General features: G+C 35.7%; 1 protein-coding gene and 1 long non-coding RNA gene across 5 annotated transcripts in view; one reads left to right on the top strand and one right to left on the bottom strand.

The window, feature by feature from the left end:
* Window positions 1-709: 709 nt before the first annotated feature.
* On the bottom strand, window positions 710-26,989 carry FGF7 (fibroblast growth factor 7). Of its 4 annotated transcripts, none has more exons than XM_069026357.1 (4): window positions 26,819-26,989; window positions 25,724-25,962; window positions 2,134-2,237; window positions 710-1,740 (listed from the first exon to the last, which is right to left on the bottom strand). In XM_069026357.1, the coding sequence occupies exons 1-4, from the start codon at window positions 26,881-26,883 to the stop codon at window positions 1,546-1,548; spliced, it is 603 nt and encodes a 200-aa protein (XP_068882458.1). In that variant the 5' UTR covers window positions 26,884-26,989; the 3' UTR covers window positions 710-1,545. The 4 variants fall into 4 exon arrangements, with proteins under 4 accessions (XP_068882458.1, XP_068882461.1, XP_068882459.1 ...); XM_069026360.1 differs by having other exon boundaries at window positions 25,724-25,918; XM_069026358.1 differs by having other exon boundaries at window positions 25,724-26,308; window positions 26,819-26,898.
* Window positions 16,834-27,653, top strand: part of LOC138116723 (uncharacterized) — an 80,559-nt gene continuing 69,739 nt past the window's right edge. The window contains exon 1 of the long non-coding RNA XR_011154312.1: window positions 16,834-16,892. This is a non-coding gene — a long non-coding RNA (uncharacterized lncRNA). The remainder of the gene's footprint in view (window positions 16,893-27,653) is intronic.

Genomic DNA, 27,653 nt, shown 5'->3' with positions numbered 1-27,653 from the left:
GTAGAGCATTTTAGACCATTTTTAATTAACTTGACTCTATCCCAGTCACATGTCAGCTGCTTTAGCTAGTTTTTGGTGATCTTTATCTGAGTGCAGTTATCACAATACCAAGAAAATGTGTAGGGAAACTGAACAGAATGAAATGATATAATGCTTAAGTCAGGTAGGGCTTAGTTGAACACTTCAGTAGCTAGAAAAGTAAGATGTCTTTTCTTCAGCAGGTCACACTGATTTTAGCTGTAGTTTCAAACTAGTCCCACAGGCTTTCAGGTATTTCTGTATCTGTGAGTGGAGGTTCTGCCATCTGAGGATTATTTCCAGTGCCTGCTGGAACTATAACCTTCTTTTACCTGGCATAACTCTGAGCATGCCAGTAATGCAATTATCAAGAGTATGTGGCATAGATTTTTAAAATTTTTGCATTGTTTCTTTTGAGATGTCCATTGTGTGATTTGCTGCAGGCTGTCATTTTTGTCTGCCATCCAATGTATGTTGGCAGGAGGGTTGTGTACTAGGTTTTGTGTCTGGTCACAGAAAAAAATTCATGCATCTCAGCCAGACCATTTTGTTATTCCTTTAGAATTAAAAGCATATGAAACAGATGCAGCTTAATAAGTATCTTTTTTTATAAATAACATTTAAATAACTTAAAACAGTAAAGTTCAAATACAACTTAAAATAAAGTTTAATGCTGTAACAACAGAAAAAAGCATGTATAAGAATGGAAAAACAATATTGAAAGCTGTATGCCCTAACAGGAATTATACAAAAGATAGGATATGTTACATAAAAAACCTTAATATGTCTGAATTTTTGCTTCATCGTTATATAAAATGTTAATTTGTGAGAAGTGAGATGAAGTACATTATTTATTCCTATTTTTATTTTACATACACTATTTGAAACATCTTTTAGAGCAGCATTAGGTATTTGTTTCATTTATAGATAGGAACATTTTGTGTTAGAGTAAACTTAATTTTTCCAAACTAACTCTCTTATCTGAATACAACAATAAACATTTACAAGATTATATTTTTTTGATCATATAGTTTATGTATAGGATATCAGTTTCTTGGGGGAAGTATTTAAAATACTGCTCAGCCTCCACATTTTCTATTGACTTGATAATCTGACAACTCATTCCAGCAGCCTTAAAGTCTGACATATTTTACACAACATTATCATCTGCTTATTATTATTATAGCAGCCATATTTAAGAAGCAGATAGTTTTTTAAATAAAATATTATCAGATAATCAAGTAATGACTTATTCTTCAGGGTAAATTAATTTAAGAAACTACCCAGTTATGACTAAGATAATGATTGTACAACTCTTTAGAATTTTTTACAACTTTTAGTTAGTAAATCTGGTTTTGTGTATATTTTCAAATCTTTTTCATGTAGTCTCTTAAAAATAAACATAAATGCGCAAGTCCAGCTTGTTCAGTTTCTCAGTAGTATTCCAGCCTCTCTTGATATCTTGTCAAACAGTCTTCTTAAAATTAATCTTCCTGCTGGAACTAGTTCTTTATAGATCATTTGTGATTAGGATATTGCCAGAGGAAGAAAGTGGGATGCTCTGTGTTCTTTCTTTGTTTTTTTACCTTTCATGGGAACCCCTTTGTGGTTTAGTGTAACAAACATCTCCTTTCCTTTGTGTGTCCATTTTGCAGAAGCATATGTATTGTAATGGTTTTCTTCAATCAGTTCTATGAAGTTGCAGTCCTCGTTGCATACTTTCTGTTGAGAGTAAATAATAAAATAAGGTTGGGTAAGAACAAGTGTCTTTTTAAATTCTTAGATTAGGGAGGATGGGAGAAGAATATGCATTACAGACCCTGCATATTATGAATATTTTAATAAATAAATTTGACTTCTGAAATCTGAGTATTGGGTACTCTAGCTTTGTCTATTCCTCCTTAGTATTCCACATTTTGAAGGAATATATAAGACCTAATCATTACATTTATTAAATGGACATAAAAGTCTGATATGGGATGCATGGGGTAAGTGCAGAATACATTTTACTTAGTTAGGAATGTGTTTTATAAAAAAACCATACAGATGCTACATCTCAAAATACTATCTTTAAGATTGTAGGGATGTACCCATGAGGGAAGTTTGCATCCATACCTTTCCATAGAGTCGTCCTGACTTGTTCATTGCCAGAAAATATTCACTTTCCACTCCTTTGATTGCCACTATTCCAACTGCCACCGTTCGGATTTCTAGAATACCTGCAAAGGTACACAGTAAGGGCTGTAAAATGGTTGGTTGTTCTCCAGTCAACCTAGAAGGTTTAGCTGAACTAATATTCTGTAATCTTTCCATGTTTATTGAAAACCTGCAGCAATCATTCTTGGAAAAACCGAAAAATTGTGTGTATTCCTGTGAAGAAAGGGCTAGACTTTAAAAAACCCCTGAGTGATTGTGTCTGCATACAGCCACTTTAGAAGTGTATGGTGGTCATTTTTAAGTATATACTGAAGTTGTGATGTCAGTATAAGTAATTTCTCTATTTTCAGAGAATCAATGTAGCTTAGAATTTATCAGGATCAGGGTTTCATTTGGAATATGTAGTTAGCCATCAAGGTTCACAGAAACTGTGTAAAGCCTTTATTTTGAAGTCTTGTGTAGCAGTATCATCTCCTTGAAAGAGTGTAAACCTTAGAAGTTGCAAGTGATAGAAAACAGATGACAGTGTCTTAAATAAGATAAAGTATTTGCTTGACCTTTGTGTGCTTTTATGACTGATCAGAGCTGTAAAGATACGTGTATTTTAAAATCATTAAAGGCTTCCTGAGAACTTATTTATTCAAAACCAGAAAACATTTGGCATTGTTTTCTATAAACTGCTTTATTTTCATCTCACTGGTACATATCAGCAATACTTTCTGTGATAAATTTAAGTTACCTGCAACATAAAAAATATTCTTTCGTTAATATATAAAAAAAGTGAAGGCAGGGAGATTATGCAAGTTATTAAGGAGCACCGGGTTGTTTTCAAGCTTAAATATTATTAATGTTGTCTTAAGCAATAGTTTAGAGTTATACATCTGAGTTGGAGCTGTTTCTTTCCATATTGAGTCATTGATAGAACTCTGTGCCACAGCAACTGCACTGTGACTCCCTCTCCAAAATGGGGTCTTTCAGAGGCAGCCTACTCGAGGCAAATTGCAAGAGCTGAGCACGGGGGAGACAAGTGAGGGAGGTGGGAGAGAGGCATGTGTTAGATTGTCACCTGAATTTCCTCTCTAACAAAACATTTCATTTTTTTCCCTTTCAAGCTGACATTGACTTTTCACAGCTGCATGGTAATAGTTTTTCATTAGTTAGTTTTTTTAAGAAAGACATTAAATACCTGTATTTCTCCTTCCCTATACTTTTTTATATCCTCTTGTCCCTTGCTTTCTTTCATGTTCTGTTTTGCTTTTCTCCTTGATATTACTGATGTATCAGTTCTAGCATACATGGATATTTTTTTCTTCCTATTTTCTTTAGCAGATCAGTTACCTCTTCTCATGATGTATGCACTGCTGGGCATTCATCTCGGAGCATTTATACTTCTGTGCTCCCCTATAATGCTAAGCCAGCTTTTAAGTAAAGCTGGTAGAATTCTTTGACAAGTTCCACTCTGCTGCAGGCCTAGAAATAGTTCTTACAAAGGGCAATTTGTAACCGAAACTTGCAAAAATTATATTAACTTTCATTTAAATTTCACTTTAGAAAAACCACAGTGAGGCTAAAAACCAGATGAACATCTGCATTTAGCCAAACAAAGAACATAACAGTGGAAGGGATCTCTGGGTCATCAAGTCCAGTGCTCTGCTAGCCTGGGAATTGCATCAGATAATTCTCTTTTCATAAACTTTGCCAATACTAAATTGGAGCTGTTATTTCTTTGCCCCCAGTGTTTCTGCCGAAGGCTGTTCCAGAGTTTGATTTATTTTAATGGCTAGAGACTTTGTAGTAATTTGCAATCTGCATTTCTTCAGTGACAGCTTATATCCATTTGTTCTTTTGCCTGTGCTGGCCATTAACTTAAGGAGAGTTTTTTAAAAAAAAAGTGTTTGAGTTTTCTATTTATACAGAATTTTAAAAAATGAAAGATTCAAAATTACTTTTTTAAACAAGTCATGCTAATAGGAATTGAGATTTCCTTGAGTAAGCTGATGTTGGATGAAGTTACAGTAGTAAGAAATCCTACTACTTTAAAAAAGGAAATGCCAAAAGGTTTTGTCCAAAGCAATATTATTATTGTTACAATTTTTACGTTATTTTTTAGTTTTTTCTTTTTTCCTGAAGTAGATTGTGACGTTCGTACCAACTTGTTGGAGTTACTTTATTTTGGTTTGGGGTACTTGTTTTTCTACTTTATTCACAGTTGAGACATCAATGTCTTTCCTTGTCTTAAGTGAGCAGGTCTGTTCTTATGTGCTTCCATTTGAAGTAAAGGGGTTTAATCCTTTCCATATCTATTCGTGAAAAGAAAAAAAATCACCAGGCTAGGATGGGAAAGAGAAAATTCTTATACATTGACTGTTTCATTGAAATACTCTTTTCATACTCCAATAACCAAAATTACTTTAAAGGCGTGCATAAATTAATAAGATGTTGATGAGGAGAAATTCAGAAGGCCAAGCCTCAACAAGGTCTTAATAATCCCTGATATAAAAATTAAATTGTAAACCATGTTCTTCAGTTGCTTTATCTAAAGCATCCCCAGAAAAGTTCAGAAGAGGTTTAAGAGCAGACTAAGATATACCACAAAGTAACTGGGAAAGAAATCAGATTAAAGCCAGGAAAAGAAAATAAACAACCTAGAGATGGGCATCTGAAATTGAAAACAACTGTACTTTCTATAAAATCAGCATGAAATTCCAAACAATTTTATATGGTTGTATGGTCAGTGTATCAAATGTAGCTTGAAATTCCTGTAGTGAAAGAAGTTTCCTACAGAGCTGAAATTCTGTCTGGTGTATGTAACAGACACTCAGCAGAGATGGGCTATAGTTTGTCTTCAGAGATGATGCCCATGGATGGTGGCAGCAGTCTTTGTAACCACTTGGTGCAAATTAAATAACAGATAGTTGATACCAGTAGGAAAAAAAAAGAAAGTAAGTAGAAAAGAAACAAACCAAGCCCTTAGGCTGACACAACAGTTTTAGTGGGTGAAATATGTGTCAGGTTTTGGGAGAAAATTTATGTCATAAATGAGGTGAGTTTCCTGGCATTCTGGTCTATAATGACAGTTGCTCAGTACTTTACAAGCAGACACTTTTATGTCTAGACTTACTCCATAACCGTAGCCTGAACAACAGGACAGTACTTCAGGCTGGAAATTTATGTAGAAAAACGGGCATTTAGTGATATCATTGATATAAAATGGAGCATTGTCATGTGAGATGTCACGTACCATTGTCTCCTGACAAGGGGTATTTGATGATTTTGATCACCTGATATTAACTGTTTTCTCTGATTTGATTAGTATTTTCAAATCAACATTTTCATCTTCCTTTTATTTGTTAGACTTCTTTTTGCTTTTACAGCACACTGATGTTGTATTTGTTAAAACAAATATTTGCTTTTATTGCTGCACAATCCATTTCCAGACTGTATTAAAGTAATTTCCATCAGTGTGCAGGCATAGCTCAATAAGCAGTTTCTTTTTGATAACAGTATCTTGTCTATAACAAAGTAGCAAGAGCCTTGTGATTTAGCAAATACAGGGCATTTCTCTTTAATCATTTGTCAGCTAAGAGGCTGAAAGAGCAATTGCAGCTCTTGCTGCTGAACGCTGTAAGGAAACCAGTAAGTGCTGCTCATGCCTGCAGATCCTGCAGGCAGATAGAACCTGTCAAGGGGCTTCTGGAAGAGGAGGGGCAGCACAAGCACAGAGAGAGATCTCTTATCACATGCTAGGGAACTGCCCCAGTGTGCCAGGATTGTTCAGGAAAATTCTGTGAAGTACACATTGTGTTCAGTCCCTCATCAGCTGGCTCTGCTTCCAGACATTTCATATGTTGCAGGTATCCCCTCAATGTCTATCACATAAAGTTTCTGGTCACTGCTCCTCAGTCTGTTAGTCACAGTTTCTGTAGACATCCATTCAAAGAGATGTTTTGACATCCATTACATTTTTCAGAAAGCTGACACCAATTTCATCCCAGTACTTTTCTGTTCTGCCAGGTACATATGTTGGGAGAGCACATGTGATATGTACAGCACTTTATTTCTTGTGACTCTCTCTGCAGTGTAGTTGAAAAAAAGCAGTCTGCTGCTGATTTTTAGGGTAGGGAGGCTGGCACGTCTGACAGTTAAGCACTTGTACGGAATGTGTTTGTGAAACACCCTTTCCTAAGCAGAATTGTCTTCAGATAAAGTATGTGAAACCTTAAATAGGGACAGAGGGGGCAGAAAAGACTTGGATGGAAAATAAGTTAAAAAAAAAAAGTAACTTCTGATTTCACTAACTTGTGTTTCTCATTGATTGAGTTTGGAGCACATATTTATGAATTCAAATGACCTTTGCAAATGATTCAAAGCCAAGAAAAATGATCTTGTCTTTGCTTACAAGACACTGTTTAATGATATGTAATGTAATTTGTTCTTTTGTTCTGGGACTTAATAAGTTAATGTTTGTGCCTCTTAAAGCAAGAAAATGCAAATCACAATGGTCAGTGTTCGAAAATTTTAATGGTGTTATTGGTACATGTGTGCATTTGGTGAGCCAGCACAGTAAATACATTCATTAGCTGGTGTACTACTCTCACATGTTTTTCCAGAAGAGTCTTATCAGTGAAATGAATACTTTTATTGGATACTTTTGAAAATAATAGGTTTCAGGAAATATTTTTCTATCTCTTTTTTTTAAATATAGTGTCTATATTTTAAAGTATTTGTTTGGTTTAAGTTATTTTGAGTCTTAGTATTTTTAAATGGATGCATCTTGAAGTTCATTTGTAGGTAAAACAATTTGTGTTCTCATTCTTTCTCAAATGTGAAAACTAATGGTAAAAAAAATTACTGCAAATAAAGGTACTGATTTAAGATATTTTATAATATGACTTAATTCTTATCTTTCCCTATTATTAAATTAAAACTGATAGAAAGTAAACTTTGCATTTGTATTGAGTACTTTCCTTAGCAAGAGAATGAAGGAGTTTCCTAGATGGTACCTCATAGAACTGTTCAGAATCTTTGTAAGTAGAAATAAATGTACAAGTATATGTTATGGTGGCTTTCAAAGCAGAGATGAAATTGCTCCACCCCAGGAATTTTCTGTCTGTGGATATGATTTTAATGAACAATTAATTAAGTTAACAAAAAACAAGTTGCTACCTATGTTCACGATCACTTTCTTCTTTTATCATCTCCTTGTGATACTGTTATGGCATAAACACATATCTGTTGTTATTTACAGCATAGAAGGCTAAAAAAGTTCTTGTTTCGGGGCTTTGTGCATTTGCTGTGCATGTGTAGACTCTCTGAAGCACTTTAAATATGAATATGGCTGTAAAAATGATCTGCACAGAAATAATGGATCTGTCAAGGATTTTCAGGAGAATAGCTGAAGCTACTGCTTCAGTGAGGTGCCAGACATCTGGATGTCATGGAGAAATATTCAAAGCACTCAGAAGTCGTGGGTTTGTCCCGTGTGTAATTTCCAAGCAGGAAAAATTGTAGTCTGAAGAAACATGATTAACGATAGAGAGATATTCCTTGAGGACTTGATGCAGCACATTGTTCAACATCCTCAAGCAGCAGAATTTGCTTATAAGATTTAGTCCATGTACAGAATGTTTGATTAAGCGTAAGTAGCTGATGTCTAATTACCCTTTTGCAATTCATTGGGCACAAAACCAGTAGGCATACTGTATTAAAAAGAAAATCAACTAAGTGCTAAACAGAAATCCGTTATTTTTTGTATTCCATTGGAATTTCATTTATTGATAATTTTAAATTTTCTTTACTTGACATTACCTTATCCATAAATTTCTCCAGTTTTCCAGTCATACAAACTGATTGATACATGCACTGCTAGATGGAACAACTTTATGATAAACCATTGTCCTGATGATAACAGCTGACAAATAAATTAGTTATGGGATCTGAGCCATGTCAAGGTTTATAAAAGAAACTGCTAACTTGAAAACTCTGTGAAAAAAGTATAAAAAAAGGCAAGATGAGAACCAAACATAAGAGGGAAGATATGACAGGAAACTAAAATGATTGTTTAGAAATGCTGTTATTTTACTTACAAGATCTGCCCTTTGAATGCGTACTTGGACTTGTGGGTGTTTACCTTTATGACAGAAAAGGAAGGGGTAAGCCAAGTTCCACTCTTAAGTCTGCATTGTTCGAAGTATTTATACAGTTTCTCATGCATCATCAAATGTATAATCTGCCCTTCCAACCCTGTATGGCTGATCCTATAGTGTGAAGAGTCTGGTTTGAACTTCCAGACTGATGTTTGGAAATACACGTTCCTTTTTACTTTGAACTTAACACATTTGCTCTGCAGTGGGAAATATTGAAAGCCATAATACCTTTTCTTTAGTTATTTTTCAAAGTGAATAAATGTAATACAGTGCTCATCAGTTTACAACCCTCAGTATTTACCTCCCTAATTACTGTAGTGAGAATTTCTATGACCGTATTGCAATTAATAATTGCTAAAGAGAAGTACCTTAAAATTTTCAAGTATTTTTCCTTATTTTACAACCTGTTTGGCCTCAGTTTTGTATTAACTCTCTGTTAATTTTGGTGAGTTAGGAGATAGTTTTATAAATCAAATGCTTCATTCTTTATTGAAAATGGTGGCGTAGTAAGAATTGGTCTAGAATGTTCTGACTCTCAATTGGCACCTTCTGTGCATGTCTCTTCTGAACCCCAGTAATTCAGACACTGTATTTCCAGTATTTCTCTTGATTTAATCTTCAGAATCAAAGGGTGTGACATTTTTCACTAAAGTAGATTGCAAAATTATGGAGCTTTTCAATTTAGAGGTGTGACTGGTGAATAGCAGTGTGTAGTAACAACTGAATAACATGCTGCCCCAGGCAGTCATTCTCTTGGGAATGTCTCATTAAACTTATTAGAAGCCTTTACTTCACTGATCTCCACTGTGCTTTATATAAATATTTTCTTGATCAGCCTCTTAGACAGCATGTAGTAATTTCTCATTTTTGCAGGAAACTACATTTCCCTCCAATAAAAAATGCCTTGAAGCTAAACATATGGTTATAATGAAGAATAATATTATTTTTTAGAATTAATACTGTCATGTAAAATCCAAGTCTTAATCCTCGGTCTGAAAAAGTGCTCTCTTATTACAGCATTAATAATTTACTGATATGAAAAATGGAAAAAAAGAGTGGAATGACTGTTTACAAAATGTAATTGTTTCCAAGCAGTAATAAAATTAATGATTTAATAGTTTAGAGCTGAACTTGTACAAGTGCTTTCCCCACAGCTCAGACGAAGGATGTTTCTAGTATTTAAATATTTTGTGCCAATTTTACTAGAATAAATGATCTTTTCAAGCTTCTCAGACTTTCAGAATGTAGCCTCAAAATACCAAAGTAAATGTAAAATGTTGCTTATTAACCTTTTCACAGCAAAATAAGATCTATCCAACTAGAGGTGCAAAACTTCCCAAATTCCGTTTCAGTGTCTGCAGCTATTTTGATTATCTGAACTTGGAAAATTCCACATAAGACCACAGCCTCCTGTTTTTCAAATTCTTCTGTAATGCAAAAGTCTTTAAATAGATTACTTTGTCTTTTTAAAATTTTGGTTACTCTGCTATTTTGTGTTTTCATCTAGTAAAGAGCTGGTGTTTTCCTTCCCCCTTTCCCGAGTTTGTGATCACAGCTGACATAAAATTAGTCATATCATTTCTACAGAAAACATTTTCTTCTGAGAAAAAAAGGAGTCCATGTTCACATGCCTTTTCCATGTACAAGGGGTTCATTCTCTGAACTCTGTTCTGAGGAACACTAATTCCAGGTGCATTTCCTGTATATCACCTGTGTGAATTGGCTGCAGGCAGTCACAACATCAGCCTAAATATAACGTGGCAATGGGTGCTGGACTAATTCATCTAAAGGGGGCAAAAATAAATCCAGCATAGAATCTGCTCTTTTTTCTGTGAAATATTCCCTGAGCTCAAGGCCTTGCTGGTTTGTTCTGTGTATTGTACTGTCTCCAGCTGTTTCTGTGGCAGGTTTTCTGGTTCCTGAAACAGGTTTGACAGGAGAAAGAGCAGAGCCATATTCTGGGGACAAACTGAGTCTAAGAACTGCCTTCCTGTGTTCTTTCAGGATAACTTACAATTATACATTTTTGGGACAAATTACTAAAAGCAAATATTAAGTGCCTGTAGATTGATCATAATGACATTCTGCAATGTGTTATCAGTTTAAATATACCGTGCAACACATTTTTAACAGTGAAAATGGTCTCAGAAGTAGCAAATAACCAAATTTATTTAAAAGAAGTAAAATTCAGAAAGTGGTTGCATAAGAAAGAAGGTGGCTGCAGTATTCCAGAGCTTGACAGTATCCTATGGGGCCTATGGCAAAGAAGCAAATAGTTTTAAATGGTTTGAAATTTTGTTTCACATAGTTAAGAGATCATCTCAGCCATAAACACTGCAATCCCTATTGAAGAGAGACATCTTTTCCCACTCTCAGTAGTTATGTAAAATGTAGGGCAAACACTACCCAACTGAATAGATTTTAGTTCCATTTCCAGATCAGATCTGCTATTTTGTGCTGAACTCAGACATCTAAATATATCAATTACATGTCTAGAAGAACACAAGCAGGCACTACGTAATTCCTTCCAAGGTACAAAATGCAAGAAGCTGCTAAGAAAATCTTACTAACCCCTGCTGCATCACAGAGTGGGAATTGATAGAAACCAGCTGGCTCACTCCTGTCTTCAAAACACTCCTGGACATATATTTATATGTATGGTCTCTCAAATTGTTCTGGTTTGCTGCTGGCAAATAATTTAGATTTAGTTGAACTTTCAAAATCTGTATAAGACCAAAGACTAAATTATAAACTAATAGGAGAAAATTAAAACCCCCTCAAAATCAAAACCAATTTAATAATCTAATTCAATTCTGATAAATAAATTAGAATTTTTGTAGCAGATGTTTCTCCTGTCTTGCTCAGTATGTGGATCAAAATGTGTGTCAATTATCCTACCACTGGTTTTTTTTCGAATAGCTTAAGTAATTCCTTGTCATAATTTTCCTAAAGTAATTAATTTCCTTCTGATTACACACTGTTTTCATCAGTCTAAAATTTAAGCCTGACTGGAAGCCTGACTTTAGGGAAATCAGTAGAATACTTGGCATTACACACAGGCAGCACTTTGAAACCTCTCTCTTTGTTTATGTGACCAGGTATTTGTAAATGTGTCACTGTCATCCAGTTATCTTTAGCTGTTATCTCACTTTACAGTTCTATATCAAAACTGAGAAAAACAGCAGCATCAGCACCAGTGCAGAAAATTGTTCCTCTGCTACAGGACCAGTTGCTATTACCAGAGCAAATAGACTGTAGGAGCTGCAGCCACATTTCTCTTTTATTCTGTATGCATTTGTGTGATTTTTAATCTGCCTTTTAAAATTCAGCTGACTTGATCAGTTGGAAAATTGGGACTTCTTTTCAGTTTTGAGTGCCAGGATGTAGAGGAAATCAGGTGTTAACCATCTTGAGTCTGGTGATAAAAGTATCTGTGCACACTCTTACTTTTCTCCATGTGCATAATATCAGGAAGTCAGTGAGAAAACTGTTTCAACTAGAGTAATGTAAATATTCTCTAGAGTCCACAGCCTTTCTGTGCTTTGCTTTTTCTGGATTACATAAGAGTAGGGGGCCTTGCTTTTCAGTGACAGTTACTTGTACCCTAAAAATAGAAATCAGAGCTCTAGAACTCATGTTCCAGTGTTGTGACAGAATATGATGTTATATTATGAACAGAAGTTATCAGTCACAGCTAATGTAAAAAAGGTAATGGAATAAGTAATCAGTACTAAACAGTTAATAGAGCATAGGATTATCCAAATTATATGACATTTCTTTGAATGTTTTAATTAACTTTAACACATTTTATGATATTATTGGTTGTACACGATCTGGCTTTCCATTGCTTTTGTTCTATTTTTTATATCCCCAAGTGTGAATCAGTGCAGTTATATTTATTTCAATTAAATTATCAGTTTATATCAGCTAAAGATATATAGAGGGAGCATAAGAAAGGGCAGCTATGAAGTTAGTTGCTTAGCGTTCTTACCCACTGTTCTTTTGCATTATCACCAAGAACCCCACATAAAGTATTTTCTCAATTAACCATAGGAAAGAATGTAAAATATGATAGAAACGACTTCACTTTGTTTATCTTCACCTTTCCCTTTACTTTTGCCTTACCTTTACCTTTCCTTTTAACTAAGGAAAGTTTCTTGTGGCCCTGAACTACCTAAGGAAGGATGTGAGCTCTCCTGTGCCTGTAAACTGCAGTGCTTCATTTTCTCAGCTCTTGAAGCACATGGGTACTGCTCTATCACTGTATGGTGACTGTTTGTAATAAAGGTGTCTGTGACCAGTCTGTTAAAGGATTTCATAACTTAAATTCAGATCCATTCTGGCATCCATATTGTTATATTGGTAGAATTCCAAATTTCCATCTCTGACAATAATCAAACAACCTGTTTGATAGACGACAGTGCAGTGCACTGGCATAAGTGTAAAGACATACTTTTCTCTTGATCTTGAAACAAATGGCAGGTTTCATACCACTCAAGCCTTAGAGAACAGCTTCAGTCAGGGCCTTTGAGAATGTTCCACTTTTCCATTTTTTCTGCTACAGTTTGCTTTTATATGTATTGGTGTCATGAAATTTTGATGAGCTCCATAGAAGTAGTACATAAGCAACCTGTAGCAGAATATATGGACCCCTTAAAATCTGGAAAACAGCTGGTCTATAAGTTGTAGATATTTGGAAACATGCATTTCAGCTAATGGGCTTAAACAAGGGCTTTGTTCAAGCAGGGAAGAATAAAATGTTCATTTTAAGGAAGCGGAATAAAATGGTAGAGATTTCATCCATAGGTTTATAAAGTTAGATGACTCAGGTAATGGCTAGTGGGGTTTTAATATAAGACTTTGGACTGGGTAGCAGAAGCTGCATGTGCAAATAAAGGGTTTGCAGCTCTTACATTTTTATTTTGTGGAGGATTTGCATTAAGCTTGCATAATTCTGTGATTGGCAGACTCAGTTTGACAGCCTTTTTTGAGTCTGCATTGTATTTATGATCATTTCTACTCCTTATGGTACTATTATCTCCCAGTGTTTGTAACATAAAAGAATAGTGACTGCATAACATTGAACCTAGCAGGAAATTTTTGAACTGCCTTGAAGAGTGTACAGTTAAAAGAGCAGAGGGCTTGGCTGTGCTTGTGGTGGTATATTCTCAAATGTATAAAGAAAACCTGTTCTTAGTAAAGGATTTGCTATGCTTTTTGCGCTGACTGAAACAATTATGGCTATTCCAAGCACTTAAAGTGGTGAAGAAACCTTTTATTTCTTTGCATAAAATATCTGTGACTTCAGCTGTATAGCAGGAAGGAGCTGGGGAAACATTACCAAAGTTTACTGAGATGATGATTGTTTTTTACCACAGAAAATGAAACAAAGTAATTCTGCTGTTCTTAACTTGGTCTCTTTGTGTCACCTTAATCCCCCCATGACTATCCGTGTATTCTTGATTCATATGTAAATACAAATGTTCTATGGTAGGAAAAAATCTTACAAAACGAGATTATACTTCTACTATTGAATACATATGCACTATAAATAATGCTATCAGTTTTAAGCCAGTATAGAAATGTGAATCTGTGGTTTTAATAAAGGTCAGAAAAACCTGGAATAAACTTTCAGTTATATCTTTCATATAAATATATAAATTGGCACATATATCTGAAAAGTGATAGCTAACTATTTTTCAAGGTGAATATCCTAAATTGGGTATATTCTGATGTATTGCACTTTTCAGACTATATCTTGAGTAGAATAAATAGAGATAGCAGCATTACTCCTACATAGATGTTGGTAAAATAGATAAGTCATTCTGACTTGAAAGTCAGGAAGAGATTAATAGTGGAGCAGGAATTTCGTTTTTTCTTTATGCCTAGTATTTATTACCAATGTTATGAAATGGTATCTTAAAGTAAAAGCACATGGATTTGCAGAAGCAATAGTTATTATTTGCCATATTTTAAAATAACTCCTGAGCCATGGATAGGCATCAGTAACAAAACTTTTACTGATTTCAGTAGAGCCAGACTTTTACAAATGGCATGTATTTGTCTCTTTCCTAATATGGGTCTTTCAACTCTTGAGCAAACTTTTCCTAATGAATCACAGGGTTAGATAGCTTTTCCACGAGTCAGTAACTTAACTCCTCCACAGCTGTGCAATATTTTTTGCTTTCAACAGCCACTATGTAGACTATCAGTGATAATTTTCCATAGTTCATCCCTAAGTCAATACGAACAGAAAAGCCGTATTTTGACTTTTTGTTGGAAAGAGCCAATGCTGTACTTCTTGACAATTACTTTCTCATGTTAATTACATCTCTCTTTTGTTGAGAATGTATTTCAATCAAATACCATTCACACAGAGAGGGAATTGTTTTTTCATGTAGAAATCTATGTTAATGGAACAAATATGGCACGGTCTGACAGGGTTCAAATCAGACTTTTTTGTACAATACCACCTGATGTAGATTGCAGCACATGTGATTACAAGAGATGGTGTATATATAATTCTTTAGGAATCCACTAACAGGGGCTAGTTTGGGGTGCAGCTGCCAGATAGCTCTTAAGAGGAAAACAAAGGAAGGAACCATCCCACTGTGACGGGTCTGGTGTTGGAGAGTAAACTCGGGAAACGAGCTCTGTAACAAAAAATTCTCCTTGCTAAGCTCAGTTCAGCTGAAAACACCCATAACTGAATTGTTGAAGTATGAACAAGAAGGCAATAAATTGCGATCCAAAATCTTCAATATTTACAGTGCTGTATACAGACAGAAATACTCTTCATTTTCCTACATTACCTGAAAAGGGGTGATCACCTACGTTCTGATTTTTGAATCTGGGTAGTCTGTTGGGGAAATAATTTGCACAAAACTCATATTTATTCAATTTTATCATATATGGATAAGGATACCCTAAACAAAATTCTAGCACAGACAGAAAAAAGTGAACAGCAATGTGAAGAGGAGGAAAGGGAAAAAAGATTTTTGTAAGGGCACTCATAATTTTAATGGAGCTCTAGCAGGAGAAAAATGTCCTATGTATACAAGATTATCACTTACAAGCGATTAGGACAAAGTAAGGAAACATGGGTTCTGTTATTTTTGTCTCACACAGTTGCATAACAGTGGCTACTTGCACATCTTTGTAGATACCACCTGAAGTGATGTAGAAATTCAAGCACCATATATGTTCTGCGGGGTTAGGATTAAGTATTGCCCTTTTTAAAGGTAGCTTGAAGTGTCCCTTGAGTGCTTGTCAGCCCTTTCAGAGAACTGGCTCTGGGTTCCTATGTGAAAAGGACAGTGTACAGATACCTACTTGTGTTTATGGAATATTTTGTAATCTAAGAGAAAAAGTCTTGTTTTGACAAACATAGTGTATTCCATTTCAAATATTGAACAGTTCTGAATAATTCTCGAATAACTTCTCACGATAGTTATGATAAATATCTCTTTTATCACTAGATCATTTTCTGCTTAAATGTTAGAGCCATTGTAACTCATCAGTTTCTCTTGAATAACCTGCCTAGATCAGTTAGGCTGTTCATCACCAACCAAAATTAGAGGGGTTTGCCTTATGTGTTATGAATAACTTGAAAATTCTGCTTTTTGTCTAATGATAGTTTTATGGTTTTGGTATAGACTGGTTTTGCTTCCTGTGTTCCCTCTGGATGAAACTGCCATTTCAGAAGTTTTCATCAGAATGTGTCCTAGAAGAATATGATTAAATTAGAGGAATTCAAATTTAAAACACTGGATTACTTAGCTAAAAAATCAACAGAGCATGATTTCTGTGAAATATGTGGTAATAGTTTCCTAGAAAGATGTGGTAATTTTTTTTTTCTTTAATTTAGTTGCGTGACAGTCTCTTCAGTAATATAGACAGAATTTCCCAAGTCACATAAGGGTGCAATCAGAAATGAAGGCATGCTAAGTAATTTTGTTTTGGCAAAGGAGGCTGAGCACCAGTTTTCTCATATAAACATTCTGATGGAAATTGGTGTATAATAATCTAAAATATTGGTTTTATTAATAGCTGTATTATTTTCATTGCTCAACTTAAAAGACATTTAAAGGGACAAGTATAAGTGGCCTAGGACTCTTGCCATTTCCTTTATAATTTGAGCAGACTCTCCTAAGGCTACTCTCAAAATTGATGTAACATTTGATTTCCTTTGAGCTAATAAATATCAACTACAAAGTCCAATACAAATTCACCCAACTATGTGGCTGTTGCACTGTTAATAAGGTAGGAGAACATGCTAGACTGTCTTTTACAGCACCTATAAGAAAGCTCCCTTCCTGGCTGCTGAAGCAGATGCTCAGAGGGAATGAAACACAGTGGGGTACTGATGGAGTGGCAGGATGCAAAACAGAGCAAGAGACTCAAAACACCTGTGTACTTGATTGCATACTGATGAGAGCAAGGAGGGTAGAGCCAGGCCCTTGTAGCTGGCCAGCAGTTAGGAGAGGAGGATTCCTTACAGGGAAGAGGCTCTCCGTCCATTTCCTGGTGGGGCTTTCTCCACAGTTCTTATGTGGTCCCTTATCTGGTGTGGTAGGTAGTGTTTTGTTTCCTTAGTGGATGAATTGTCTTTTTGGAATCATAATTTGGGCATAAAGAAGTTTGTTTCTTTTTATTCTGACTGATAACGCAGTGTTTTAGAGTGCTCTGAAGAACTTGCTTGCCCTGGAAATCATGTACCTTTTTATTTGGTTTTGGTGTTCAGTCTTTGTTGCAAATACTGACCAGAATCTCCATGGTGAGCAAAAAATGTAAAAAGTTTGGTTAGAAGAATAGAGCATACTTGAATTGGAAGAATGGCTTTTTGTCACCAGTCAGTTTCAAAATACTTGTAGTTGTATACAATTTCCCTTTCAATTAGTAGCAATGTTTGCAGGCAGAGTGCCATGTGAGTTCTGTCACTCTTGTGGTTCAGATGTGGTCAGAGATGTGCTCAGTACGTGGCAGAGATTTCTTTTTGTGCTGTGTTCTAGTGTGGTATTGCTAAGATAGTGCTGAACTAAGGCAGGCACTAGTGTGGGGTGTGGAATTCAGTTGAGATGTGAATTCAGTGGGAATTCAGGGCTTCTCAGGTGCAGTTTTCCCACAAGCAAACATAAAGGGCTGCTGCTGGGGGAAATCTTGTGCTGGCCTTTCCCACAGCATAAATCTCTCTTGTTGTAAGGCAGCTCTATCAAGCAAGTCTCATTATTTGAATCACTATGTGCTGGATTTACATATCTAATTCCCTAAATCCTTGTAAAATTTCACCAATAAGCACTCCAAAACTGCTTGGATTTCTGTGTATCATCTTGCACATTATGTGCAGTCCCCAAGCTGCCTGGGCTATTCCAAAGGAAATAAATTAGCATGGTGGAGTTAAAGTTGCTTTTGAAAGCTGGTGAAAGTTGCAGTTTCCCATTGTGTTAGTACTAACTGCACTCTCCAGGATTCAGTTATCCTTTCTGGTTTACTTCAGAGTTTCTGTCAGGGAGTACAACTCTTGTTTTCACAAACACTGGAATCACTCCACTGTTTGCTGCCTTCTTCCCTTGACTAGATCGGCATTTTCTCCCAAATCCATCTGCTTAGTGGCTAGCTAGAGAGCCTGAACATTGCCACCCTTAGAGTTTGTGTAGACCACTCAAAGGGCAAACCTATCATCACCATGTGATGTTGTGCATGTGTTACATGAGAAGCCACCAAGCTCTTGCAGAGTGTTTCCACACACCTGGCACGTAAAACTCTGTATTTGCCACTGCATTGCAGCTGTGCACACAAACAGCCCCTGAACAACAGCACCAGTTCACCTGAGCAGCTCAGGGGCTGCAGCACAGATTCACGTACAACCTTTTCCAAATTTGATGTTGATTGTGGTTATTTTTTCCCCTCTAATATTTTTCAGCTCTAGATAAATATGTATGTTCACCTAAAAGAATTTCTGTGTTTAACAATCATAAAGTTCTCTTTTTTTTTTTTTTTTTTTTCCTGTAAACATTTACTTTTGATTGAAATATCAAATCCCATGTGGCATTTAAAGGTCATAATAAAACATATAAAATTAGCACAAGTTATTAAGGAAAATGTGTGTGTTTTTAACAGTTGAGGCTATTTTTTCTGCTTTGAAATACATTACCGTCTAGTTAGACAAATATTGAAATTCCAAGGTATCCAAATGGCCAAGGAAAAGTCTAAGCACCTTCTTTTTATAGTCTATAGCACCTCCCAGTGTCTGTTGACACGTTTAAAAGGAAGCAAGCCAGTTTACCAAAGATGGAAGTACTAATGCTAGGAAACACCTTCATAAAAAAATCCCTCTGGTTATGGGGGTATTCAAAAAGTGCCATTATTGAAGCGCTGGAGATGAGTGGGGTTTGTTGATCCCTGTTGAAGTTACTGTTGTTATTAATGCCATGGAATGGTCATGTTTGCTCTTTTCGATTGAGTTAATCTATCAGTATCCTGACTGGGCTTAATTTTGAAAGACTGGATGCAGAAGGAGGATTTCAGTGTTTTGAACAGAGTATCTAGACCTTTTAATAACTTCATCCTGGTTTTGTACTTTGTTTTAAAAGCTAAATAATAGTCAAAAAGAGCCTATTGATTGCATTGGTATTTTTATTGCTTTTTTGGTGTGTTTTTATGAAGTTGTGAGCCACATCTTGAATATTCACTTCTAACTTTTCAACACCAATTGTTACAAAGAATTTTTTCCATTTGTATAAATGATGTCATGTGTTATGAAAGTTTTAAAGTGTGACAATTCAGTGCTATGATTGTTAACCTCTATTATGTTACTGCCATAAAAATTTTCACTATTAACTTTTTATTAATAATGTTTCTAAATTGCATACACCAGAAGGCTAACTTGATCTTTCTTTCATATCCAGAATTAAAAATAATGTCAAAGGTCAAACAAGACAATTGAAATACAGTTGCCAAATATAGTCACAGACAGTCAATTATGCAACGAAAGCAGTGTGCCACCCATGAAGAGTAACAGCCTACATTTGCCTAAACTTACTCTGTTTTGATGAGAAAAGTGTTCCAAAATATACTACTAGTTGATGGATCCTGTAGTGTGGAACAGTATAATTATATGGTTTAGGATGTCTTGGCCTTCCTAAGCTTTAAGGAAGGTGGAGAGGAAAGGCAACTCTGTTCCGTATTCCAGGATCCTAGAAATCTGAAACGATCACTTTCACGTACTCAAACAATACAGAAAGTTGGAAGCTGTGAAGGGGGATATCTGGATTTAGGCTTTGTTTTGCAAGACTGACTGTATAAGGAATCAAATTTTCGACCAAATTCTATTTGCCTGTATGGAAAGTTCTTCTTTAAGATTTGTCAGAGCTCTGTATTTTTCTGTCTAGCTACTGACTTCAGGTATTCTAGTTAATTTTCTATTAGTCAATCAATGTTCTATTATCAAATTATTTAATATTTATAATATTAACACACAATTCTTTTGGGGTTTGGAAGTTTTTTCACTAATACTTTTTAAAGCTCTTTACAGAGAGGTGAATAATTCTTAGAGGCACAGAGAGTGTGAAGAATTTTCCCAAAGTCTGTAAGCAAATTGCTTAGAAGTTTGGATTAGCCTCAAGTCTCTTGAGTCTCAGGTCAGGGCCACTTCAGCACATTTTCTTCAGGATGGAGCAATAACATACTCAATGATACATACTGAATTTTTTGAAGGTTCAGAAATTGTAAACAATGTGGGGGGGGGAAAGCTGTGGGGGAGAAGGGGCTGCAATTTATCTTTTTAAAAGTATCCTGTAACTGCTTCTGCAGTTGGCTGCTACATTTGTTTGATTGTTCCATAAAAATGTCCTATTTCTCATTTCTGATAAATCTCAGTATTGGGAGATTCAGAAAAACTGCCAAGTCACAGCTGAACTATGAGGCTGTATCAAGGCTGAAGGAATCAGTGGGGACAATATCTATAGACTCAGATGTTTTTCACTTCTCAGACTGATGTTAGGTCGGTTTTGAAGCTCCCCCAGGCAGGCATAGCCCTGTTGGTGTATGTTAACTTGTGGAGCTGCTGCCTGGGCCTGAGCCCAGGGGTTTGAGTTTTCCCCCACAGAGCTTATGCAATCATTTTTGTTCATGAGAGTGAGAAGAAAGTGAGTGTAAACTGCTACCGTCTGGCTTTACACATATTTTTCAGCTGGTAAATGCCTAAGAATAGACAAGGTGATGAAGATTCAGGAGGTAAATTCAGAAGTTGTAAACAGTTTTATGTGTGTTTTGTGGCACCCCTGTGATACTATGTCAGCTGGGCACTGATCTGGATGTTGATATGTGAGACCTGAAGAATTTTGCTGCAACAGTTCAAGGCTTCATGCCCTGCTTTCTTCTCCTCACCTCCCCAAAGGCTACACTTACCAAAAAAGTCAATAGAAGCTGTAAGACAGGTACAACTCAGCTGCTTCTGTTATCTGCATCTTTGCTAAAACCCATCAGCAGCAGCAGGTGAGGGTGAAAACCTGGGATTTGTGATAATGTGCAGGCTGAGAGATGGGCATAGATCTCTCTGCTGGTTGAAACCTGAGGGCTGGTATGTACCCCCAGTGCCAGACAGAGAACTGGAGAGGCAGCAGGGGAGTCTGGTATATTTAGGTCTGATTAATCACTGTGGCAGAGAAAGTCATCCTTGGTGCTGTGGGCTAGGTTTTGAGAAGGATACGCATATATTCCCATTTGAATTAAACCTCTTGCTGTTATAATTGAAAAAACTAGCAGAGTACTAATGTGACACAAAAGCACTTTAATGTTAGTGAAGGTTTGTCTTCTCCTGACACCAAAGTGTTGGGTGAACCAACAACCTCTTGAAAAATCATGAATGCAGTTGCAGGGACAGACTTTCTGTTAGTTTGGAATGCATATAACCCATAACTGAATCTAGTCCATCAATACCTGCCTTGAAATACCTGATTTTCAGAAGCTGAATCTTCTCGGTTCTCTATGTAATATGTATTTAAGCAACAGAAATAAAATTGATACAGAAACACAGCATACATGTATTTTTTTCATGCTAAGAAGCATATATAAAATGCTAATGGAAGTCTGATTTCTAAGCATGTTGGAGTATTTAACCACTAAGATGCATATAAAGTGTTTTTTGTGGTCAGTTAGGGTTTACATTTGAGCAAAACTAAGTTGGAGTTCTTTTATATTGCTGAAAACTATGACTTGTTGGATTTTGGTCAAAATGGAAGTCGTTTTCCAAGATAAAATTGTAATCAAGATTTCAGCCATTTTATGTCAAGATCTCACTAGACTACTTTACTCTTTTTTTGGTTGGCTTTATCCACTGAAAAGAAGAGGAAATAGGCATTTTCTGGGTTTAGAGCACACATGGAATATGATAGGATCAGACATCTTAGGATTCAGGTTCCGGGAAGGCTTTTCTAGTAACTAAGAGACCCTTTGAAGTCTTTAAAATGAGATTCCAAAGGCAACAGAGCATGGAAAGTCCTAAAGCATCATCCAGTCATAGTTATAAATCCTCTTGGATAGAGTCAAAACAAACTCTGGTTTTTGCTGCCTTTTTTTCTGAACAAAATTAAGGAAAATCTGGTGAAATTCTGAAACTCAAACTGAAATGAAGGAAGAAGTAAACAGTTAAGGAGAGATTTACTTTTCTGTCAAAGGTACAGAGTTAGCAAATTGCCTTGTCTCCAAGATTTGTTCCATCAATCTCACATTTTACAATCATGAATTCAAAAAGTGTGTGTTTTGTGTGCCCACTTGGATTCTTTTCCTTGAACAAGATGCAAAATTTATTTTTTGTTAAAAAGGGTTAGACTTCAGCAAGTTATAGTAAGTTTTTGTGTTTTTGTCAAAGAGAAATTTTGTTATGAATAATGACAGACTTTTCTGGGTGACCTAACCTCTTGGCTGCTGCCTAATTCTTGCTTTAGTTTTTCAGTGGGTGACTCTCAGTTCTCACTCTGCCATTTAGTTTTCAGGTTGAAAGCAAAGCTGTCAGGTGCAAAGTGATTTCCCCTGCTTAGTGGAGATCACTGTCCTCTGATTTGATTAGTTCACTCTTGAATTATCACCTTTATGTCCACCAGAAGGCTCTGCTGCTTTCTGAAATGTGCACAGAACCACATTCTTTGGGTACCTAACAAGGTCAGCACTGCTGTAAACAGGATTTGGCAATTTGCTTGCACTGAGACAGCACACATGGATTTCTTTAACTAAGCAGTTGAATTCTAATGTGTTTTGAAGCAAGCAAATGATAAATACAGATTATTTACAATTGGTGAGTGAGGATTTGCTTCAGCATTCAGTTATGTCATGAAATTTGAATCCACACACATTTAGTACAGTGGCTGTTAACTTAAAACCGTAGAAATTGTAACACTTTCACTATTTGTGCTGTTACTTTCATTGTGTGTGGGTGTATATATATATTTTTATTCTGTAGTTGGAGAAGTCTGAAATACAAAGACCCTAATTCCTCATCATCTTGGCATTCTTATAATCCCAACTGATAGGAGAGCCTCTGTGAATTTTGGCACTTGCCAAAGGTGTGATGAAGTTATCCTTCTAAAGACATTTCTCAGTGTGAAGATTGTTCTTCACAATATTCATGCTTCACACCCATGGGCTGAAAAGAAGCAGTTCATTTGATCTACAAAACTGACAGGGCAGCTTCCTTTATGAAGCTAAGATATGATAGTAAAAATATTACATTTTTTCTTATTTTAGTAGCACAAGTTAGCACATTCAAAAGGGAAAAGAATTCCTGTTATTTATTATGTAAGTGGAAAATTAGGTTAAAATGAGAAGAAACCTCTTGGAGCAACACTTTTCATGTCCATTGATTGGTTAGACTGCAGCAGTTCTGGCATTCCATCCTAAGAAACAGGTGTGATTTACCTTTTACTGACTTTCAGGACTGGAAATCGTGGAACAAGAACATTTGAACACACACAAAACCACATCCTTTTCATGGGTATGTTATTAAAACTATGTTTTTCAAGGACCCTGGATAAAAATATCCTGTTTAGTCTTCTATTGTTAAAATTTTTGCTTAGGGAAAGTGTACTAGTCCAGGTGGGGATTATTTTTCCTGTTTGTTTGTTTGTTTTGCTTTTTGCCCCCTCATAGAATATTATTTTCTTTATGGTTATGGATTTTAGTAGAGAGCCATAAGCACATCTTCAGAAAGGCTGTTCACATCTTTTGTTGAACAAAGGTTATGACAAAAAGTGTTTCTATAATAATACTAATTTTTTTAGTTTCTTAGAAAATCCAGGTTTTCAGTGTTCACATTTTTCTCATCCTCTTTGTCTATATTTGCCTATTCTACTTGTCCAACAAAAGGATTTGGATGTTATTCCCTAAGCTACAGTAGATAAATTAGCTCATTAGACTTAAAATGGTGGGAACTTCCTACATACCTCAGACAAATTTCAAGACAGTTCATCACAGTGCACATCAGTTACCAGATAACCATTACTATTTCATTTGGTTTTTCTCCTCGTATTCATTGCATTTACTAGAAAAAGGATTTTTTTTTTCTCCCACTGCAATATAAACATAAGGCTTTAGTGGCTCAAGTTTGCCTATCTTTAATTTGTAATAGTTACTTACTATCACTAAATTATCATAAAGTCTTCAGAAAACTGCAAGAGACTACAAAAATCACTGGCACAAGAGGATCTGGTGTTCTCTAATGGGCTCACTACAGCATCTTTAAAGGTGTCATTAACATGTTTAAGCAGAATGGGATCCTTCAGAGAACTGAGAACCTCTGCTTGAATTTGAAATAATGCTAAATTGCTAACAAAGTTTTTCTTGAGCATCATGGAACTAAAATAGCAGCTGTGTATAATTAGTCAGCTCTAGATGCTTCCATAATGTGTTTGTAAATAATAACAGAAAAAAATTGGGTACTGTGAATATTCACTTATCTGCATTAATTTAGAAGGATCAGTTTCAACAGTCAGTAACATATTTTCCAGTGATTTCTATGGGAACAACATTTCACTTCAAAACTAGCCCTATGGATCTCTATTGTAGCAATGCCCTCCTGAAACTCAAAGGGAGTCTTCTTGAATATGGACCAAATAATTTAGTTGGCTGCTGGCCATGTGTTGTCTTTCAGAGGAATATAGTTATTCACTATGTAATAGTGTAGGAAGAAAGGAGACATATGGAAACAAATTTTAAAAGAAACAGTAACATTAGTCAATGCAGATTTAGCCACACAAGTTGCCAAGCACTTAATGTAGTCATGAAGTAAAGAAATAAATTATGAAGCCCACTAGGCAGGCGTAGCACGCGAAAGTGCACTCCTGCTAGAACACAAGCACTCAGCCTCAGCTGAAGGCTGAACCACACTAACACTTCTTGAAGTTTGATTTATGGATTTCTTTTGCTGCTGCTGTTATAAAAAGCACACTATTATATACAACAAATTAAAACTATTTTTAACAACATTCTTGGAAATATATTTGTCGTGTTATTTGTCTCTAAATACTAGACCAGCATGTCTCTGGCCCCTTTTCCTTATAATTTTGTTTTGAAATATGCAATATAATCCTATGTATTTTCCTGTTGCATGTTAGTAATGTCTTTTCAAGCAGATGACATGTTTCTCTAAATAAACAATACATTTGTAACAACACAAAAGACAAAGTGGCAAAAATAGTGACTGTAAAAATTGATCCTTTCGAGTATAAATCAAAGATTATATAGGTATTTGTGTGGAAAATACATATTTAGTACAACAATTCTTTTTCCAGTTCAGAATTTGTATTTGGTACAGCTTCATAAAATATTGTATGTCCATTCTCTCTAGATGAGTCATGGTTGTGGAAGAAAGGGGGAGAATATTTTTTCAGCATCATGATCATTGTAATAATGAACTGCAGAAACTATAATAGATTTTGTTCCTGGCTTGGCAAACTATCTAAAAGATTTTGCAAGAGAGTTTACATAATTCTTTCCATTGAACTTTCTAGTATTGCTGTGTTTCAATTGTTAACTCAAACACACCAAACTTTTAGGTAGTCTGTGCACGACATAAATGTGGTTTAATGTTTCAGGAGTATTTTATGAGCAGAGTTGGTGGTTATACATTTTCGTACTTACAACCTTAGTTCACTTGTTAAAATAGGCTCTCTGTTTGCTAATAGTTCCCAGCTGTAACTAATACATTAGCAGATCTACAATGTAGTATTTAAAATGACGCATTTCAAAATCAATAGCAAATGTCCTGCTATACAATTAATTGGAAAACTTGTTTTACACAATGGTCAGTACACAATACAGAACTCTTCTGAAGTTATGGTAAATCAAGGAATAGGAAACAATGATGTGCAAATTTCTAAAAACTTAGGAAAAACAAAAATATTACTTACTGTAATTGTTGTTTGCTTCTCTTGTCCCTTTCACTTTGCCTCGCTTATCAATCCTCATATACCACTGAGTTCGACAGAAAAGTCTTCTCACTCTTACATCCCCCCCTTCCATATAATCATAGCTTCTGGTATGTCGCTCAGGGCTGGAACAGTTCACATTTGTAGCCATTTGCTCTGGAGTCATGTCATTGCAAGCTAAAGATATAGTGCCCATTAGAAAGATAATGTAAAAGTATGATCTGTAGAGCAAAATTGGCAGGATCCATGTCAGTATCCATTTGTGCATTATAGTGCAGTGTTCTGGGTGTTCATGAACAACATAATGAAAATTAAATCTCAAGTAGACTGTTGCTCTTAGGTCACCGACCTGCCTTCTGTCTTTACGAGTTACAGATTCATTTAAATGAGATTGCTCCCTCTTCTAGAATTCTGATCGTTATTCCTTAATAGTTAATGGCGAAATAGAAGAGCTTCTTAAATATCTCTTCAGTCAGAATATCCTTTAAAGACACAAGTTATAAAAACCTTTGTTGTCGTGACCTTCTTTACTACTTGAATTTGCTGCTTGCACTGAAAGTAAAAGATCTGTGAGAAAAGGTGCATGTGTAAGTTGTTATGCTCAATTGTTACAAACGTGCAAGGATACATTGTGCTACTGAAAAGTACTACAAGTAAATGTATGACATGCTGAGCTCATTTTTTAAAACATGCTAATGCATATTGATAGATATCTCTCATACAAACTTTTACATAAACAGGCATTTACACTGATTGTAAACACAGTTCTGTCTTTAGTCCTTCCAAAAATCTCCTATTGATTCATTTCAACTGCATTTTCACACATGATAAAATTCTCCTGATTACTTCATAACTGTATATTTACTATTAGCATAATCTATCATGCAACTTTTCTCTAGTTCAGGTTTCAAAACAGACCTCATGGCTTTAGCCCTGGATTTTTATTCCTATCCTTTTCAGATTATTAGTAGAAATAGTTTTCTAAATTCTTTTTTTAGCATCTAACATTTAGAGATAAAGATAAGTTATTAGCTATTAGAAACTGCGGAATGATCTTGTAAAGGACAGATAACTTACTTGTTCCTGTTGATAAGAGCTGGATATCCAAGTACTCCATTTCTGTTTTCTCCTTTTTGCAACATGAGACGCTCTACTGTAGCTACAAACTTTCTCAGCTCAGAAAGACTCCACCAGAATTATAATTGTTTCCATAAATCAACCCGCTGGAGAGATGGTGTGTATGTGCTTATGCGTGCGCGTGCATGTGTGTGTTGAGCCTGTTGTTCAGTCCTTTTCGATAAATACCTTTGCTGACCTCACTTGGAAGCAATTAGAATTTAACCAGTCAGCTGTCAGTTGAATGCACGAACAAAAGTAAAAGGAGACTTGCATTGTATCGTGTCCAGTGGTCATCAGAGGGAGCTATGTACATAGTTTATGCTTTAAATCTCCAAGAATCTTCTTTCTAAAAACGTATATTTTGCGCTGCATGGATAGAATTTCTTCACATGCTAGTTAGTGTTTCTGTGCTCTGGTTTAGGTCAGTATTTTTCTGTCCTTAAAAAATTCCTCCTCCTCTGTTTTGTACTCACATGCTTATCTCAGTTTGCTTTCAAGTCTCTTCTGCAGTTTGGTGGATTCACAGTCTGCTTAGTGCCTTTCTGAAGGAAATGTGGGTCTGTTACATACCGTGGAGAAGGGTGTGCTGTAGCCATTAGAGATCATGAGGTGTATTTTTGTATCATGGATATGAAAAGAGAGGACTGCTGCACTGAGATTTTATTTGATCAGCCACTAGGTGAAAATGAGAACATATATTTGGATGTTTCAAAGTCTGACATGCAAGCACAACCTTTATCAGCTTGAAGGAAAAATTGCTACTAGGGAACAGCCTTCCTTAGCATGTGTAGTT

Source organism: Aphelocoma coerulescens, chromosome 10 (assembly GCF_041296385.1).
Source record: "Aphelocoma coerulescens isolate FSJ_1873_10779 chromosome 10, UR_Acoe_1.0, whole genome shotgun sequence".
Classification (NCBI taxonomy): Eukaryota; Metazoa; Chordata; class Aves; order Passeriformes; family Corvidae; genus Aphelocoma; species Aphelocoma coerulescens.
The sequence above is the reverse complement of the archived record's forward strand: the minus strand, read 5'-3'. Positions and strand labels throughout refer to the sequence as shown.